Here is a 19,567-nt window from a genome sequence, read left to right on the forward strand (position 1 = left end):
CCTGACCCCGAGTTGATGACGTTTTCATCCGGGCTTCGGTCGACTCTATTCGCACCAAAGGGCCTCACTCCGTCATTCGACGTTCTATTTTTATTCGGTTTTTTCACCAGACTTTTTGTGCTCTCCTTTTGTCAATTTGTTGCGAAAAATGAATGTGTAAATCTCTTGTAAAGTTAAGAATCACCTCCATTTGTACAGTGTAAATATCATTTTATTCGTGTAAATAATTAGGGTTAGTTATTATTTCATTGTCCGTCGCGCCAATACAAACGATTAGCCATCACAGCGGAGTTTTTTGACATAAGGACTAGACTTAGGCCCTAGGGGGCAAAAAATGGCAATGGTTCATCTACCGGAATCACCTACGCGTCAACAGGAAGAATCCAACGACACTGAAGAAACCCCTAATGTTTCTGAACCATCCGAAGCCGTTGCCGCTACCAGCGAAAAACCAGAGGGTAAGTAATAATTACCATTACTTTATACTTGAGTTAAAATTTACCATGGCAGTTCTAAGCCTTGTCTATTGTTACACAACAAAGGCCTAATATAACAGGGGGGGGGGGAGTGAAAATAGACCTAGAGGGTAGACAAGTTTGAACGTATCGGAACTGGAAGTGAAACAATATTGCATGTACTTTGAGTTTTAATTAATATTAACCGTAATTAAGTATCAATTAACATGCATGGTAGGTGTTAATTTAATTTAATTTTATGCAAATTTAATTTATAAAACATTGCATACATAAATAATTTAAAACTTTGTTGTCATTGAATTTGATACTCTTGAATTTAATTTAACATTGACCTATTTTTAAAAATAATACTCCAAGATAATTTTAACCCAATGTTGGTCAAGGATAGTTAGTTTATGCATTATTTTAGGGTTTATAGAGTAATGGCAGCCCTCTGCCTTTGACTGTATTAATCTCTATGGGGAAATAACATGGGGTGCCATTAGTCCATTAGATTTTCTAGGTCATTATTTAATCCACATTTCAGAAGATGAAGAAGTTAAACTAAGTGAACTTCCTAAAGAAGAGGAAGTTGGTGTTGTTGTTGGTATTGGTACAACATCTGATCAGAATGAAATCAGTAGTGCCGAAGCTAGTGTTTCAACTAGCACTACGGGAACTAGAAGCGGTACTTCAAGCAGTATTAGCAGTAACAGCAGTAGTAGACCTTCATCTAGAGGTTCGGAGAAAAATGAATCCATCTCTTTACCGCAACATCAATACGATAAAGAAGAACTTATCAAACTTTCCAAAACTGACCTGGCTAAAAAATGGCCGGATTTTCTTGACCCTACATTCTTAAAGTGTGTTTAATTTAAATTAAATTAAATTAATTTAATTTTAGTTTGTTTAGTTAACAAACTAAAATGGTAATCGTGGGTTGTTACATTTTAGCAGTACTTCTGGGGTTTGGGATCCGGAGAAATGGTTTAAGAATAAAAGGGGTACTGACACGCCAACTGATGATGCTAGAGCGAAGAGGGAAAGACCAGCGGAGTTTGAAAGAGATCTGAGCTTTAAAAGGAGAACGCCTGATCCTAAAGAAAGGATTAAGGAGGAAAGGGATGATATTGTTTTAAGTCCGCAGAGGAGGAGTTTTGGGACTGGTTGTCACGTTAGTCAACAGACTTTTCCTGTTACGACCAGTAATAATAGGAGGCCAGGAAGTCCTAATGATTCCAGGGAACCTGAAAGGTACGAGTGTCACTTTTGTTTCTTGTTAAAGATGGGGTGAAAGGGGTTGTTATTAAGATTTGTGTGTGAGGGAGGTTTTTGGGGGGGGGGGGGAAGAAAAGTGGGTTTTTAATGTGTTTTGGGTTTAAATATGGCTTTCAAAAATAAGCCTTGGTCGGTTCTGCCTAAAAATAAGCCTTGGTCGGTTCTGGTTAGAAATAAGCCTTGGTCGGTTCTGCCTAGAAATAAGCCTTGGTCGGTTCTGCCTAGAAATAAGCCTTGGTCCGTTCTGCCTAAAAATAAGCCTTGGTCGGTTCTGCCTAAAAATAAGCCTTGGTCGGTTCTGCCTAAAAATAAGCCTTGGTCGGTTCTGCCTAAAAATAAGCCTTGGTCGGTTCTGCCTAAAAATAAGCCTTGGTCGGTTCTGCCTAAAAATAAGCCTTGGTCGGTTCTGCCTAAAAATAAGCCTTGGTCGGTTCTGCCTAAAAATAAGCCTTGGTCGGTTCTGGTTAAAAATAGGCCTTGGTCGGTTCTGGTTAAAAATAGGCCTTGGTCGGTTCTGGTTAAAAATAGGCCTTGGTCGGTTCTGGTTAAAAATAGGCCTTGGTCGGTTCTGGTTAAAAATAGGCCTTGGTCGGTTCTGGTTAAAAATAGGCCTTGGTCGGTTCTGGTTAAAAATAGGCCTTGGTCGGTTCTGGTTAAAAATAGGCCTTGGTCGGTTCTGGTTAAAAATAGGCCTTGGTCGGTTCTGGTTAAAAATAGGCCTTGGTCGGTTGCATATAAAAATAGGCCTTGGTCGGTTGCATATAAAAATAGGCCTTGGTCGGTTGCATATAAAAATAGGCCTTGGTCAAGCGCATTTAAAAAGCCCATCCGTCGGTTGCATATAAAAATAGGCCTTGGTCAAGCGCATTTAAAAAGCCCATCCGTCGGTTGCATCTAAAAATAGGCCTTGGCATTTGAAAAGCTCTTCGGTCAGTTGCATTTGAAAAGCTCTTCGGTCAGTTGCATTTGAAAAGCTCTTCGGTCAGTTGCATTTGAAAAGCTCTTCGGTCAGTTGCATTTGAAAAGCTCTTCGGTCAGTTGTATTTAGAAAAGCTCTTCGGTCAGTTGCATTTAGAAAGCTCTTCGGTCAGTTGCATTTGAAAAGCTCTTCGGTCAGTTGCATCTAAAACTAAGCATTGGTCAGTTGTGCCCAGGGCCGGAAATAAGCACAGAAAACTGAACATTGTCAAATAAAATTTTAAAATATCCCATAATTGTTTTGAAAACTAAGGTAGTAACTGGACATTTTGACCAATAACGTTCGCACACTCCAGTTGACAACGTCCTATAAATTTTCCAGTCAAGGGGGGGGGGGGGGGTCACTGGAGCCGTACACGAAATTTTTCCTATTTCCGGCCCTGTTACAAATAAAAATAGGCCTTGGTCTAAAAATAGCTTCAAAAACCTACATTGCTCTGTTTTATCTAAAACGTGGCTTAAAAATACGTTTGGCACAAGTAACACAACTCTAAATTTTAAAGTTAGGCTTAGCAGTCCAAATCCAATCCACTCCCAAGTTACTTAAGTTTAGGCCTATTTCTTTGTCGTCCCAGTCTACACAGAGACACTCGTAGAATTGGTAGTGGCAGGATTGTCAGTCGTGACACGCGCGATAAAGATCGTGAATATGGCTATGGTGGTGGTCGAAACAATCGTTTTGATCGAGATGATAGAGAGAAAGAACCCCCAGCAAGATTCATGGGGAGATATCGCGCCAATGATCGTAGAATGTCAAGGGGACGGGACGATCGTATTGACGAAGAGGATGAACCAGAATGGTTCAGTGCTGGTCCAACAAGTCAGCACGAGACAATTGAACTCGTGGGCTTTGATAATCCATGTAATCACGAGAAATCCGTTGCTGGTAGAGGAAGGAGGGGCAAAGAACTTACGCGTAAAAATCTGATGCCAACAAGGTTATCGGAGGCCAATGTTAGAAGTCAGAATAGAGGTATGTTATGTTATTTATGGTTTTAATGTCCATGGGTTGGCCGTGTCTTCAAGGCTTTGAGGACATTTGTTTTGGTTCTATTTTGGTCTTAATTTAGAGCCAGAACCTTTAGTTCCGACAAAGGATGTAATTGAAAGAGGAGGGGAGAAGAGTGGGGAGAAGGTTGTGGTGGTGACGGAGCGTGTTAGTTCATCACCGTCTCCAAGGCCAAATGAAATGGATCAACAGCAACAGAATGATAGTGATAAGAAGCAGGATTTTGATTTGAATGATATCTTTAAGATGGATTGGATACCTGGGTTGTTACCGGTAAGTTTATGTTTTCATGTTTTTACGCGACTCTTCGGCGTTTTACGCGACTTTTTAATGTTTTTACGCGATGTTTCGACGTTTTTACGCTGAGTTTTCATGTTTTTACGCGAGGTTTCGACATTTTTCGCGACTTTTTAATGTTTTTACGCGATGTTTCGACGTTTTCACGCTGAGTTTTCATGTTTTTACGCGAGGTTTCGACATTTTTCGCGACTTTTTAATGTTTTTACGCGAGGTTTCGACGTTTTTCGCGACTTTTTCATATTTTTACGCGATGTTTCGACGTTTTTACGCTGAATTTTCATGTTTTTACGCGAGGTTTCGACGTTTTTACTCGGCGTTTTCATGTTTTTACGCGAGGTTTAGACGTTTTTCCGCGGGATTTTAATGTTTTTACGCGAGGTTTCGGCGTTTTTACGCTGAATTTTAATGTTTTTACGCGATGTTTCGACGTTTTTACGCTGAATTTTCATGTTTTTACGCGAGGTTTCGACGTTTTTACTCGGATTTTTAATGTTTTTACGCGAGGTTTCGACGTTTTTACGCTGAATTTTCATGTTTTTACGCGATGTTTCGACGTTTTTACGCGATGTTTCGACGTTTTTACGCGGCATTTTAATGTTTTTACGCGATGTTTCGACGTTTTTACGCGTGATTTTCATGTTTTTACGCGATGTTTCGACGTTTTTACGCGTGATTTTCATGTTTTTACGCGTGATTTTCATGTTTTTACGCGTGATTTTCATGTTTTTACGCGTGATTTTCATGTTTTTACGCGTGATTTTCATGTTTTTACGCGTGATTTTCATGTTTTTACGCGTGATTTTCATGTTTTTACGCGTGATTTTCATGTTTTTACGCGTGATTTTCATGTTTTTACGCGTGATTTTCATGTTTTTACGCGTGATTTTCATGTTTTTACGCGTGATTTTCATGTTTTTACGCGTGATTTTCATGTTTTTACGCGTGATTTTCATGTTTTTACGCGTGATTTTCATGTTTTTACGCGTGATTTTCATGGTTTTACCCGAAGTTTACATGTTTTTACGCGACATTTTCATGTTTTTACGCGAGGTTTCGACGTTTTTACGCGACATTTTCATGTTTTTACGCGAGGTTTCGACGTTTTTACGCGACATTTTCATGTTTTTACGCGATGTTTCGACGTTTTTACGCGAGATTTTCACGTTCTTGCGCGAAATTTAAAGTCCACGCGTTATTTATTCCATTTAGAATGGAAGTCCACCTGAAGCTGCCGATTCCGGTTTCACTGGCAGTCGTTTCAGCCAATGGTTCAGTCGCGATAGTCCCGTTAAAGATCTACTCGATTCGGAAGAAAACTCGCGTCGATCCTCGATCCAAGACGAGATTCGCGCCCAAATGATGGGTTTAAAACGAGGCCCATCTCCCCCGTCTCAACACCATTCTTCTTCCAACAATTACTTCATTCCAATTAATCCCCCCGGGATGCACCACGGAGGAGGACAACGGTACAATCACGAACATCACGGTGGCGGTGCTGGTTCCAAGGACGGGAAAAATATCCTGGAGATTCTGCAGAATGCCAACATCAACGTGACGCCCTTGTTGAACAGCGAGAATCACACGCACAGTTTGAAGGATGAAACCATGTCAGGGAAAGCTAAGAGTGTCGTCGAGTTGGAGGCTGATTTGAAACAGTTGGTGCTCGGAGGAAATAGAGCCAGTGAAGAAAAATCTGCATTTAATAAATTGGTGAGTTTTTATTTATTTTTTATTTAATGGGGTTGTTTTTAGGGCGGGGGAAAACTAGGGGACGTTCGTGGGTCGGGTTAAAGTTGGGGGGGGGGGAAGCCCGGGAAAGTTTGTAGTTTGGACAAAAGTCGGAGGAAAGTTCGTGAAAGTTTGTATGTTTGGACAAAAGTCGGGGGAAAGTTCGTGAAAGTTTGTAGTTTGGACAAAAGTCGGGGGAAAGTTCGTGAAAGTTTGTATGTTTGGACAAAAGTCGGGGGAAAGTTCGTGAAAGTTTGTAGTTTGGACAAAAGTCGGGGGAAAGTTCGTGAAAGGTTTTATGTTCGGCAAAAGTCGGGGGAAAACCCGGGAAAGTTTTTATGTTCGGCAAAAATCGGGGGAAAGTTCGTGAAAGTTTGTATGTTCGGCAAAAGTCGGGGGAAAGTTCGTGAAAGTTTGTATGTTCGGCAAAAGTCGGGGGAAAGTTCGTGAAAGTTTGTATGTTCGACAAAAGTCGGGGGAAAGTTCGAGAAACTTTGTATGTTCGGCAAAAGTCGGGGGAAAAAGTTCGAGAAACTTTGTATGTTCGGCAAAAGTCCGGGGGAAAAGTTCGAGAAACTTTGTATGTTAGGCAAAAGTCGGGGGAAAGTTCGTGAAACTTTCTATGTTCGGCAAAAGTCGGGGGGGAAACTTCGTGAAAGTTTGTATGTTCGGCAAAAGTCGGGGGAAAGTTCGTGAAAGTTTGTATGCTCGGCAAAAGTCGGGGGAAAACCCGGGAAAGTTTGTGTGCTCGGCAAAAGTCGGGGGAACGGCCGGGAAAGTTTGTGTGCTCGGCAAAAGTCGGGGGGGAAAGTTCGTGAAACTCTGTATGTTCTGAGGGAAAGTTCGTGGGTCGGGGCAAAAGTTGATAAAAAGCACGGAAAATTGAACCAGGACCCTTTGTTCCATCCTGCAACCAGTTGAGTCAACTGAGTGACCAAGGCGCTACCATGTCCGCCCCACCTCAATCAATCAGTATGGGACACGTTGACAAATCGAAAATAATTCAGGAGGAAGATCTCATCACCCAAAACTTTAACTTGAGAATGATGCAACAACAACAACAACAACACCAACACCAACACCAACACCATAATCAACTTATTCAACACGTTGCTGCCCAACATCGTCAACCAACCCCTCCAACCCACGTTCAACAACATCAACCCAACAACGTTGTTCCTGCCAAACAACCACCACAACAACAACCGATCATTCAGATGCCCGATTTGAGAATCAGTCCAACTCCAACTTTGGCTCCTCCCCAAATGTACGGCGTCGATAAGGACATGTTGATTGATTTCTTCAAGGATTTGGATAAACCCTCCGTGTCTTCGACGACCTCTTCGGTTAACGTGAATGTGACCTTGGGACAAGGACAAGGACAAGGACAAGGACATCAGAATGTGATGAGGCCCAAAGAGCAGCAAGAACAGCAACAGCAACAACCTAATAATGTTGCTGATATGATGAGGGTTTTGTACGAACAAGGGAATCAGAATGAGATGATGGTCAGGTTGATGGCTCAACAACAACAACACTTGCATAATATGCAAAATGCTGCGCAACAACAACAACAACAACAACAACAACAGCAAAATTCAAGGATTTTTCAAACTGCAAGTCCAGGGACTGTTGAGAGAACGATGCAACAAGCTATGAATCAAGCCTTCCAGAATAAGCAACAGCAACAGCAACAGCAACAAGCTAAGCCTCATGGTGAGTTGTTTACTTGTTTATTTTATTGTCTTTTGAACTTATGTTACGTTTTCTGATCGGACTTGCATCATGCATGACAGGGAGCCCATTTGTCCTATAATTCCTATAAGCCTATATTTTTGAACCCTGTCCTATATTATTATTATTATTATGCTATAATTTCATGAAAGGTGTTTTATTTGCACTCCATACTTTATCATCCTTGGTTTACGGTTTTTAACCCCGCTATAAGTATAATTAATATTATGGATCGGGATTATTAACTGTTTTTAGCGCAGGGAGTCCTATAGTTCCTATAATATCCTATATTTTTGAACCTGTCCTATATTATTATTATTATGCTATAATTTCATGAAAGGTGTTTTATTTGCACTCCATACATTATCATCCTTTCTTTATGGTTTCTTAACCCCGCTATAAGTATAATTAATATTATGGATCGGGATTATTAACTGTTTTTAGTGCAGGGAGTCCTATAGTTCCTATAATATCCTATATTTTTGAACCTGTCCTATATTATTATTATTATTATGCTATAATTTCATGAAAGGTGTTTTATTTGCACTCCATACTTTATCATCCTTTCTTTATGGTTTTTAACCCCGCTATAAGTATAATTAATATTATGGATCGGGAATTATAATATTCTATATTTTCTAACCTGTCCTATATTATTATTATGCTATAATTTTTCATGAAAGGTGTTTTATTTGCACTCCATACTTTATCATCCTTTCTTTATGGTTTTTAACCCCGCTATAAGTATAATTAATATTATGGATCGGGATTATTAACTGTTTTTAGTGCAGGGAGTCCTATAGTTCCTATAATATCCTATATTTTTGAACCTGTCGTATATTATTATTATTATTCTATAATTTCATTCCGATATATTTTTGATGCATGCTTAGTTTTGGGGTCTTAGTTTTCGTTTATATGGTTTAGAATTATCAAATTTATTTTAATTAAAATTTAGTTATGGATGGCTCTTTTAATTAAAATAGAGATGATATTTGAGGACTAGATTTGACACTGAAATTGATATTGATCAGGCTGCGGAGTTTGTACTCATGATTATTTTTTTAATTATATTATATCATTTAATTTAATTTAATTAAGTTCCTCTGAATTTAATTCAAAGTAAAATCCCCAATTTGTTAATTATTTATTTATTTATTTGAGATTTTTCTATAATATAGTTTAATTAAGCTAAAATAGTTAGTATTATATTAATGAGCATGCATTTTTAATCCTATATATTTTTGATGCTTAGTTTGGGGTCTTAGTTTTCGTTTATAGTTTAGAATTATCAAATTTATTTTAATTAAAATTTAGTTATGGATGGCTCTTTTAATTAAAATAGAGATGACATTTGGGACTAGATTTGACACCGAAATTGATCAGGCTGTGGAGTTTGTACTCGGGATTATTTTTTTTAATTATATTATATCATTTAATTTAATTTAATTTAATTAAGTTCCTCTGAATTTAATTCAAAGTAAAATCCCCAATTTATTATTATTTTTAATTTATTTATTTGAGATTTTTCTATAATATAGTTTAATTAAGCCAAAATAGTTAGTATTATATATATGAGCATCCATTTTTATTCCTATATATTTAATCCCATAAAAACACGTGATTATTTTTTCTCCTATAAAATCCTATCCTATAATTCCGGAGAGGATAATTCCTATAAGGAATTTTAATTTAAATTTTTTTTGCTGGGCTCCCTGCAATATTGCGCATGTAACAAACAAACAAACAAACAAACGACTCGAGTGTGCATGAATTTTGTCTTTGGCATGATTTTAAGTTATTATACAATAGAGTAAGAGTAGTGGCACTACATGTTAATTTCTCATAGAATATAACGTAGCTAAAGGCAGGGAGGTGCCATTACTCTATATACTTCAAATAAGAATTATTGTGTCCCCAAATCTTATATGCCATTCTAATATCTATGAATACGGGTTTTGTGGGGATACCGGGCTTCAATGAGAACTTACTATACCCCCCCCCCCGTCTTTCTAACCGTGTTATTTCATTGGTTGGTTGGGTAGCAAAGAGAGTTTTTAGAGACACGTGATTGGCAAGGTACCGTGTTAATTTTTTGTGAAAACGGGTTTTGTGGGACGGGCTTTAGGATGAGAACTTACTATCGGGTCAAGCCTCTAACTGCGATTTCATTGGTTGCATGGTAGCAGTGCGAGTGTACATATGATTAGTTTAGCTCTTCCCTCAAAATTCGCCAGGGTTCATACAAATCTGGAAATAAATAGTTGATGAAATGTTTTATGTTAGTAGGGGAATTTGTGAGGTTTGAGTAAGCTTTAGCTATGAAGGGGTTGCTTCAACTATCAAAAACCACTCCCGTTTTTATTATTCCATATATGGGGGGAAAACCTCTATTTAAAAGTCAGGTTAATTAGTTTTCGAAACGTTGTATGAACCATGACCGCCTTATAGATCAGGAATAACCTGGATAAGTCAGGGATATGAAAATTAGGGGAAAAAGTCAGGGATTTAAACGTTTTTCCTAAAAAGTCAGGGATATGTCAGGGATTTAAACGTTTTTCCTAAAAAGTCAGGGATATGTCAGGGATTTAAACGTTTTTCCTAAAAAGTCAGGGATATGTCAGGGATTTAAACGCTTTTCCTAAAAAGTCAGGGATATGTCAGGGATTTAAACGCTTTTCCTAAAAAGTCGGGGATATGTCAGGGATTTCGTTTGGTATGTCAAACCATGCTTCGAGAAATGTTAATATGAGACAGGTGTAATAATGAAGTGGGCTCTGGTAAACACCTTAAAATGGTCAGGGATAACCTGGTAAAGTCAGGGATTTTTAATGTAAAAATTTCGTACGAACCCTGTCTAAGATACGTTTATTGAAAATGGATGTAGCACTGATTTATATTATCTGCATGTATTTATCTGGCTGTTTCAAATGATTCACGCGGCATTGTAAGAAACATTTGCCCCATTTAATTATTTTTAAAGACTTGATGGCTACTCAACAACAAAGGCCAAAATTCATGTCCACTCTTGTTCCGGCCCCTTACGGCGGACACATTCTTAACCCTTCTCCCACTCCCGATCCGTCTATGGGTCAAACTCTCGGTGTTCCAATAGCAGTTGGACCACATTTAAGTCCAAGGCAATCGCCTCTCTCTCACGATTTAGGGACTGCAGTTCCTGCAAGGATCCCTTCGCCATTAGGTGCGAACATTTACTTATTTAAGCTTTAGCTTTAGAGGAAAAGTTCATTGTTTTAAGGTATATTCAAGAAGTTATATCTAGTTTACTAGGGAGAAGGTATAAGTTGCCTAAGTATTCGCGCGTGCCATAGTCCTGCAGCCCCCCCTTTCAAAATACAAGGGGGGACGTAAAAGGAGGAGGCCGTCGGGCTATTTCGCCTCCTCTCCTTAGTCGGAAAATATGACTGTAATTTTTTCTCATTCGCGTCGCGCTGACGTGCACGAGTTTTCAAGAACCAATGAGATGCTGGCTGGTTGTAATTTAGAGGCGGCGGGGATTAACTCCGGACACGTCTACGTAACGTTTGGACTGGAGATAAAGCTGCTAGAAATGTGGCTTGGCGAATTTATTTACCTTCTCCCTAATAAACTAGATATCGCTTCTTGCTAGCTGAACTTTTCCTTCAATACGCGTTAAATTTTTTATGGCTTTTTGCGAATTTCTATGGATGGTTAGGGGTGGTTTTCTGTGTTACATTGTGGGTCTGTTTTCGTTTATTAGTGTTTGGACAAGCCCCTCCCCTTCTAAGTCACGCTCCAGCTCCGATTCATCCATCGCAAATTAGCCAATCGAATACCCTTCAAGTTCAAAATCAAAACGCTCTCCCACGTGTACCTTCCCCTCAAGAATTGGCCGCTCATACGCAAACCATTCTTCAAAATGCTCTGATTAAGCGAAAGCTCGAAGAACAAAAGGAAAATTATCGTAAAAGGCAAGAAGCCCAAAGGTCAAGATCGCCAAATGTCGTGGCCACTACTCCCGGAGGTACTGCCCTACCCAAGTCGCCATCCTCCAATACCGCCCCCATAACTTCTAGTTCTTCCCCATCAAAAGTAAGTCTGTTTTAACTTATTTGCATGGTTACCTTGGAATGATTTACTCGTCTTTTTAGACCAAATTAGGCCTATATTGAAATGATCTCTATTTTAGACCATGTTAGGATGATTATAGTGCTTTTCTCCGTTTTAGATAAAATTAGGGTTAACTTGTTTTGATTGATCTCGGTTTTAGACCAAATTAGGGTTAACTTGTGTTCATCTTTGTTTTTAGACCATTTTAGGGTTAACTTGCATTGATTTCCAATGTTTTAGACCAAATTAGGGTTAACTTGCATTAATTTACACTGTTTTAGACCAAATTAGGGTTAAATTGTTATTGATCTTTGTTTTTGACCAAATTAAGGTTAACTAACTTGTATTGATCACTGTTTTAGACCAAACTAGGCTTAACTTGAATTGATCACTGTTTTAGACCAAACTAGTCTTAACTTGCATTCATCTTTGTTTTAGACCAAACTAGGCTTAACTTGCATTGATCACTGTTTTAGACCAAACTAGTCTTAACTTGCATTCATCTTTGTTTTAGACCAAACTAGGCTTAACTTGCATTCATCACTGTTTTAGACCAAACTAGGCTTAACTTGCATTCATCTTTGTTTTAGACCAAACTAGGCTTAACTTGCATTGATCACTGTTTTAGACCAAACTAGGCTTAACTTGCATTCATCTTTGTTTTAGACCAAACTAGGTTTAACTTGCATTCATCTTTGTTTTAGACCAAACTAGGCTTAACTTGCATTCATCTTTGTTTTAGACAAACTAGGCTTAACTTTCATTCATCTTTGTATTAGACCAAACTAGGCTTAACTCGTATTGATACCTATTTTAGACCAAACTAGGCTTAATTCTTATCGAGTATTCTTTAACTTAGAACAAAGTAGGCTTAGATAGGAATCGTTTTATAGTTAAAGAAAATAGCTAGGCTTAATGAATTTCGTACGTCCGTGTCATTAGATTAGGCTTAGTGATACGTAAAGATAAGCTTAGTCATCATGGAAAAACATCGTAATTTCGCAGTTTACTTCCACGATGGCGGCATTTACCCCGACATCAGTCATGCGCAAAATGCATTCGGAAAAATTAGACAAAGAAAATCGTGGTGACGCCGTGTCCCCTCAACAACAAGGGAAAGGTCACGATGTGTCCTCACCTGAACATAAAATTCAAACAACCCCTACTTCCGCCAATAATTCTCAATCGTCGATCCCTCAACAAAATGGTGTCATTCAACACCAACAACAACACCTTCAAAATAATCATGGGGGTGGAATGAATCACCATAATCACGTGATCGAAAATCACCAACAGCACCAGATTGAGCACCATTCTCCCCAAAGACTCATAACGGGAGCTAATGGGAATGGTGGTACCGGAAGTGGTAGTGGTGGTCCTAACGCACCAAGAGCGTTGTATGGTCAGGGTATTTTTGGACAGCAACAGCAACAAGCGTCCCAATCTCAAGCCGCAATTGCTGTTGCTGCAGCTCAACAATTACAAAGGAATCAAAGTGGAGGTCCAGTTTATACCGTTCAAGGAAGACCCATTGTTAAGGGGACTGTTCCTGAACAGGATCAAAGCAGAGGTGGTCCCATGAATTCTTCTGCACCACAACAACAACCACCAAAAGTTAATGTTGGTGGACCTCAACATAAGCAGTTCATGCTTCCTAATCAAGGTAAGATGTTTGCTGGAGTTTCTTTGTCCCCTGTTTGTCCCTGTCCCTGTCCCTGCTTGGTAACACTCAGGGGACATTCAGAAACATCGTAAATGACTCTCTTAGGGAACGTTATTCGACCAGGAGACATGGATCCTTACGTTGCCGCTCATTTTGTCCAACAAAAAATGATCTTGGGTCAACAAGCCTTGCAGAGGCAATTAAACGCAACTGCCACTCCTAAACCAGCCCCTAATATACCCTTTTACCCTCGCGGTACCCCTATGGTCACTCCACACCAGAATGTACTCAGGCCACCAGTTGTTAGCAATTCTAACGAAAATATGAACTTTTTTGGAAGAGGAGGCATTTTTGTTCCTCCACCAGCTTTAAGAGGTACGTTAAGCCTTGGTACCTCTTTAGTAACCAAGGCTTAACGTACCTTTTTGGTTCTTTAACTCCTTTTAACAGGTCAATCGCCAAATTATTCTCAAATCTTGGCGTATCAGCAACAGCAGCAAAAATGCGCTCAAAATATGAAGGCCTCTCATCAACAACCGCAGCAAACTGACCAGAGGACATCGATGGACCCCAGGACACTCGGGAATCTACATCCATTAGCTTTGCAACAGGTTTTCTTTAACGTGCAGTCGCAAGTCGCTCAGGGACAAGGGATAATGCAATTGAACAATAATATTGGCATGTCTGGAAGGCCTGGTGAGTACAAATACCTTTTTTTAGGGGTTTTTACGCGGGTTTTAGATGCGCAAAGGCTTACGAAATATGCTGAGTCATCTCTTGCAATTTTGTTTTTGAGACGATGTATTGTTATAATCGTTTTACGCGTAGGTGTAGGCTTAGAAGTAGTAGGAATAGATACTTTAGGGACAAATAAAAATGTGCTTAGTCATCATTTTCATTTATGCAAAGGCTTAGCAAAAATGCTTAGTCATTACGATGTTATTATAAGATCGGGACAAAATTTGTAGGTACTTTTTTGGGGGCCCAATATATTAAGATGGTAATTTTTGCGAGACCCCAAACATGAAGAAAATCCTTTAGAGATAAACAAAAATGTGCTTAGTCATCATTTTCAATTATGCAAAGGCTTAGTGAAAGAAACGCGAAAATGCTTAGTCATTACGATATTATTATGAGATCGGGACAAAATTTGTAGGTACTTTTGGGGGCCCAATATATTAAGATGGTAATTTCTGCGAGACCCCAAACATGAAGAAAATCCTTTAGAGATAAACAAAAATGTGCTTAGTCATCATTTTCAATTATGCAAAGGCTTAGTGAAAGAAACGCGAAAATGCTTAGTCATTACGATATTATTATGAGATCGGGACAAAATTTGTAGGTACTTTTGGGGGCCCAATATATTAAGATGGTAATTTTTGCGAGACCCCAAACATGAAGAAAATCCTTTAGAGATAAATCAAAATGTGCTTAGTCATCGTTTTCCTTTATGCAAAGGCTTAGTGAAAGAAACGCGTAAATGCTTAGTCATTACGATGTTATTATAAGATTGGGACAAAATTTGTAGGTACTTTTGGGGGCCCAATATATTGAGATGGTAATTTCTGCGAGACCCCAAACATGAAGAAAATCCTTTAGAGATAAACAAAAATGTGCTTAGTCATCATTTTCACTTATGCAAAGGCTTAGCTAAAATGCTTAGTCATTACGATATTATTATGAGATCGGGACAAAATTCGTTATTAATTTGGGGACCCAATGTATTAAGATGGTAATTTCTGTGGAGGGCCCAACATGAAGAACCAACAACTAATGCCACCGGGACAACAAGGGGGTAATAGACATTCGCCGGTGAATTTGGCACGTTGGTTTGGTAATGACGTCTTGAAACAGAAAATGCCTGATATGCCACCTGTTCCCCTTCAAAACGCTCTCTCCGTTGAAGAGCTAGAAAGACAACAACACACAACCGTCGTACACAATTGAATAACAAATAAATAGACACAAACAATCGAAATGACTGTTAACAGTTTTACGTCGAATCATCGAGCAAAATTCTTACATTTTGATTATGTTTTTTTGCTGAGAGACAATAACCAAACTGAACTGAACTTGTAATTACCTTTTTGTTTCCGTTTTGTGGGGTATACTTGCGTTTTTTATTTTAAGTTTACATTGGTATAAAGTAATACCGTCTAATTCCGGTAAATAACGGAACAAGGCTTAGAAAATCCTTGCTGAGGCTTAGGGATCCTTGAAATTCTAGCCTAGGCTTAAGAAATCCTTGCCGAGGCCTAGAAAATCCTTGAAATTCTAGCCTAGGCTTAGGAAATCCTTACCGAGGCCTAGAAAATCCTTGAAATTCTAGCCGAGGCTTAAGAAATTCTTGCCGAGGCCTAGAAAATCCTTGAAATTCTAGCCGAGGCTTAAGAAATTCTTGCCGAGGCCTAGAAAATCCTTGAAATTCTAGCCGAGGCTTAGGAAATCCTTGAAATTCTAGCCGAGGCTTAGGAAATCTTGAAATTCTAGCCGAGGCTTAGGAAATCTTGAAATTCTAGCCGAGGCTTAGGAAATCCTTGAAATTCTAGCCGAGGCTTAGGAAATCCTTGAAATTCTAGCCGAGGCTTAGGAAATCCTTGAAATTCTAGCCGAGGCTTAGGAAATCCTTGAAATTCTAGCCGAGGCTTAGGAAATCCTTGAAATTCTAGCCGAGGCTTAGGAAATCCTTGAAATTCTAGCCGAGGCTTAGGAAATCCTTGAAATTCTAGCCGAGGCTTAGGAAATCCTTGAAATTCTAGCCGAGGCTTAGGAAATCCTTGAAATTCTAGCCGAGGCTTAGGAAATCCTTGAAATTCTAGCCGAGGCTTAGGAAATCCTTGAAATTCTAGCCGAGGCTTAGGAAATCCTTGAAATTCTAGCCGAGGCTTAGGAAATCCTTGAAATTCTAGCCGAGGCTTAGGAAATCCTTGAAATTCTAGCCGAGGCTTAGGAAATCCTTGAAATTCTAGCCGAGGCTTAGGAAATCCTTGCCGAGGCTTAGAAAGCCTATTTTTCTTCCCTATTTCCTATAAAAATGACGTTTTTTTGTGTGAAACTTTTTCAATTCTGAAGTATTAGGGAAAAAAATCAACTATTTCGAAACATTTTGTGTGTTTTTTTTCGGTAATTCATTTTTGTGTGCGTGTTTGTCTTTTTGAATGTCGTCTGTCAATTATTTTTTCTTGTGACGTAGTAGCGAATGTTCAAGTATAAAAAAAGTAAGTAAAAATCCTATTGTATAACAAATACTGTGATAGAGATGTGTACAGCAGCCCTGGGTTTAGTTTCCTTTGTTAAGAAAATAAAAACCACCGTTTTTTTAGGGGGGGTTTTAAAATACAAGAAAGTCCCCAAATAGTTAAAAAACAATACGTAAAATTGTAGTTTTTCTATAATTTACGGTTACTATTAGGCCTATTTTAAGTAAAGAAAGGGTTAAATCGTACGTAACATCGGTGCTCAGAAGTTTAAGGGTGTGTGTGAAAATGAAGAAAGAAAAAACAAACAAACAAACGTAAATATCTTTAAAATTTAGAGCAATTTAGTTAAAACTAATTATTATTATTATTATTTTATTTTGGAAAAGATATCGTCGCAAATTTAAAAAAAAAAAAAAATACCCCCAAACATCTTTAATTTTTTTTTATTTTAATTTCATTTAAAAGTGACGTAAACATTTAAATAATATTAATATAAACTTTATAAAGTAATGAAGTTTATTTAAGGATGTTACGTCACCATTTTGTTTTTTTTTCGATGATTACGAGATACAATCGGCCGCGTAAACAAACAAACAAACAAACATACTAAAAAAAATATGGTCTATCGATGTCTTTCTTGTTTTTCTCGTGGTTGATATGTTTAAAAACAAACAGTCAGTCAGTCTTTAGTAGCGAAATTTACCCCCCAAAGTTTAGAACAAACAAACAAACAAACATACAAATATATATATAGTAGTTCACTTTGAATATGATATTTCTTGGAGGTATAAAAAAACATTTTCAAAAACGAAACTTAAAAAACAAGATGTACTAAACGTTAGAAGAAGGGTTATTCGCGGTGTGTTTTTTCTTTCTGTTTTCATTTCTTCTCTCAAGTAAAGAATGCTGGTCATTTATTTATATCTATATCACGAAATAAAGGTATTTCTGAACATGAGACGCAGGTAATTTTATTATTTTGTTTTTTACTTATTGTTTTGGATGGTTTTGGTTTTTAAGAGTTAGGCTTAGAAGTTATTTGATGTTTGTTACGGTTAATTATAGGCCTTGGTTGGTGGCATCTATCTTGAAGTATAGGCTAGCTAGCGGAGATGGTTTTATGAAGAAATTTAACGATGCTAAGCCTAACTTGAAAGAATTAGGCTTAATGAAGGAGAGAAAGAGTTATTTTGGTTTCTTAGGCGTAGTTTTAGCCTTGGCATCTATAAAAATATAATCGTAACTAAGGAACAACTGAATTTTAAGGCATAACTGCCTGAGTCTAATTTGAAAGAATTAGGCTTAGCATAGAAGAGTTTCTATAGGTTTTAGTAGTTTTACGCCTTGGAATCTATAATAGTAATCGTAGCAACGGAACAACTGAATTTTAACGCTTAGTGGACGGTTTAAGCCTAATTTGAAAGACTAAGGCTTAGCATATAAGAGTTACTCTGGTTTTTAGGCGTAGTTTTAAGCCTTGGCATCTATCAAAAGTAATTTTTAACAACAGAACAACTGAATTTTAACGCCTAGCGGTTTAAGCCTAATTTGAAAGACTAAGGCTTAGCATAAAAGAGTTAGTTACTTTTAGACGTAGTTTTAAGCCTTGGCATCTATAAAAAACAATCGGAACAAATTAATTTTAACGCTAAGCCTAATTCTAAAATCAATTCAATCATTCAATCAACGAACCAGCATTACGGGATAACCTTAGCTAAATCTAACAACATTGAAACCAACATCGGTGGTAACAACAACGGGGGGGTGTTTTAAAAATAAAACGGGAGTTAAAACTTGTAATATAAACGTGTGGAATTTTTTGCGTTCCAAAAACAATGTGTATTTAAACAAAAACAAAAACATAAAAAAATCTATTTGTTTCTTCGTGGGTTTGTAATAGTAAATATTTGTTGCTTAAATGTGCCTTCCTTTGAACGCGAAAATGAGAATTATTGATTGCGAATGAGACTTTGAAAAATCTTTTCGGTATCATCATTTTTTTTTTTTTTTTTTTTTTTTTTTTTTTTTTGGGTTTTTCTAAGTTTAATTTTGGCACGTTAATTTTAAATTCTTCGTTATGGTAAGAAATTAAAAATATTGGTGCTGTATGAATGCGTTAATTGAATGATAATATGTAATTAAAAATTAAGAAGTATCTTTAATCCGTTTGTTTGAAAACTAAGGTGGTATGAATGAATGAGTATGAATATTTTAATTTCTTTTTCAAATATTTTTCTTTTTCCCTTTCTAAATTTCATTTAAATTTAAATTTAAATTTAAAGAATACGTGCTGACCAAGTGTTAAGAAACGAAATATTTGTTGTTGTTTTTATTTTGGGATCATTCCTTTGTGAGAGACAAACAAACAAATAAATAAATAAATAAATAAATAAACAAGCGTTAAGTGTTTTACGTTTGTTTACGATAATCCTGCGCTAATGTTTTTTAAAACGTTAGCTTTAGGCTGTAAATAATAGCTTATATTAAGATACAAAGTCAAAAAAACAACAAACAAAAATTTTGGTAGGTTTTTCCTTCCCCCCTCTCTCTGATTCCCCCTCCCCTTGAAAGTTAATTATCTTTAATTAAAAGTAATTAAAATGAGCAGCGAGAATTTTTTTTTGGGTGCCAAGTGTTAAACCATTTTTATTTTAAAAAACATTCTTTCTTCGATACAAAAGGAGATGGAAAGCCTAGTTCTTGTAAATTTCTAATTAAAGTCTTAACAGAACTTAAAATACTTAAGTTTAATTAAACGTCTCTGACCCCGGTAACCCTAACGTAAAAAATAATCATTTGCACTTTTATTTGATTATTTTGTCTATAAATATAAATTTGTCTGAAAACAACTTGTAATAATAATTAATATACGATTAAAACTTAATCATTAATTAGTCTGGAAAATTTAATTTTAATTCAAATGTAAACTGTATAGTTAAAACAAAACATTTTTAGTTTAATTTTGAAAATTTCACACAGACGCGGACTCGGACTCGGAGTTGTGTGTAATTAAAACTTTAATTGCGCTATTAGATTAAAAAATACAACAAAATAAATAAATAATATGTTCTGTTTAAGGCAAATAAAAGTTTCATCAATGCCTGTGGCATAAATAATTAATTGTGTTTTT

General features: G+C 37.3%; 1 protein-coding gene across 7 annotated transcripts; it reads left to right on the top strand.

The window, feature by feature from the left end:
* Positions 1-28: 28 nt before the first annotated feature.
* On the top strand, positions 29-19,553 carry LOC149615623 (uncharacterized). 7 transcript variants are annotated; one of them, XM_089857585.1, is made up of 13 exons: positions 29-458; positions 979-1,318; positions 1,410-1,709; positions 3,287-3,684; positions 3,782-3,993; positions 5,230-5,730; positions 6,666-7,464; positions 10,466-10,684; positions 11,225-11,556; positions 12,580-13,237; positions 13,343-13,612; positions 13,688-13,933; positions 14,985-19,553. In XM_089857585.1, exons 1-13 carry the CDS (start codon positions 335-337, stop codon positions 15,182-15,184), a joined length of 4,599 nt encoding a protein of 1,532 aa, XP_089713711.1. In that variant the 5' UTR covers positions 29-334; the 3' UTR covers positions 15,185-19,553. The 7 variants fall into 7 exon arrangements, with proteins under 7 accessions (XP_089713711.1, XP_089713708.1, XP_089713710.1 ...); XM_089857582.1 differs by having other exon boundaries at positions 30-458; positions 14,967-19,553; XM_089857584.1 differs by having other exon boundaries at positions 30-458; positions 13,361-13,612; positions 14,967-19,553.
* Positions 19,554-19,567: the final 14 nt, after the last annotated feature.

This window comes from Phalangium opilio, unplaced genomic scaffold, assembly GCF_054372755.1.
Source record: "Phalangium opilio isolate 3A_F unplaced genomic scaffold, DU_Popi_V2 ptg000217l_1, whole genome shotgun sequence".
Taxonomy (NCBI): Eukaryota; Metazoa; Arthropoda; class Arachnida; order Opiliones; family Phalangiidae; genus Phalangium; species Phalangium opilio.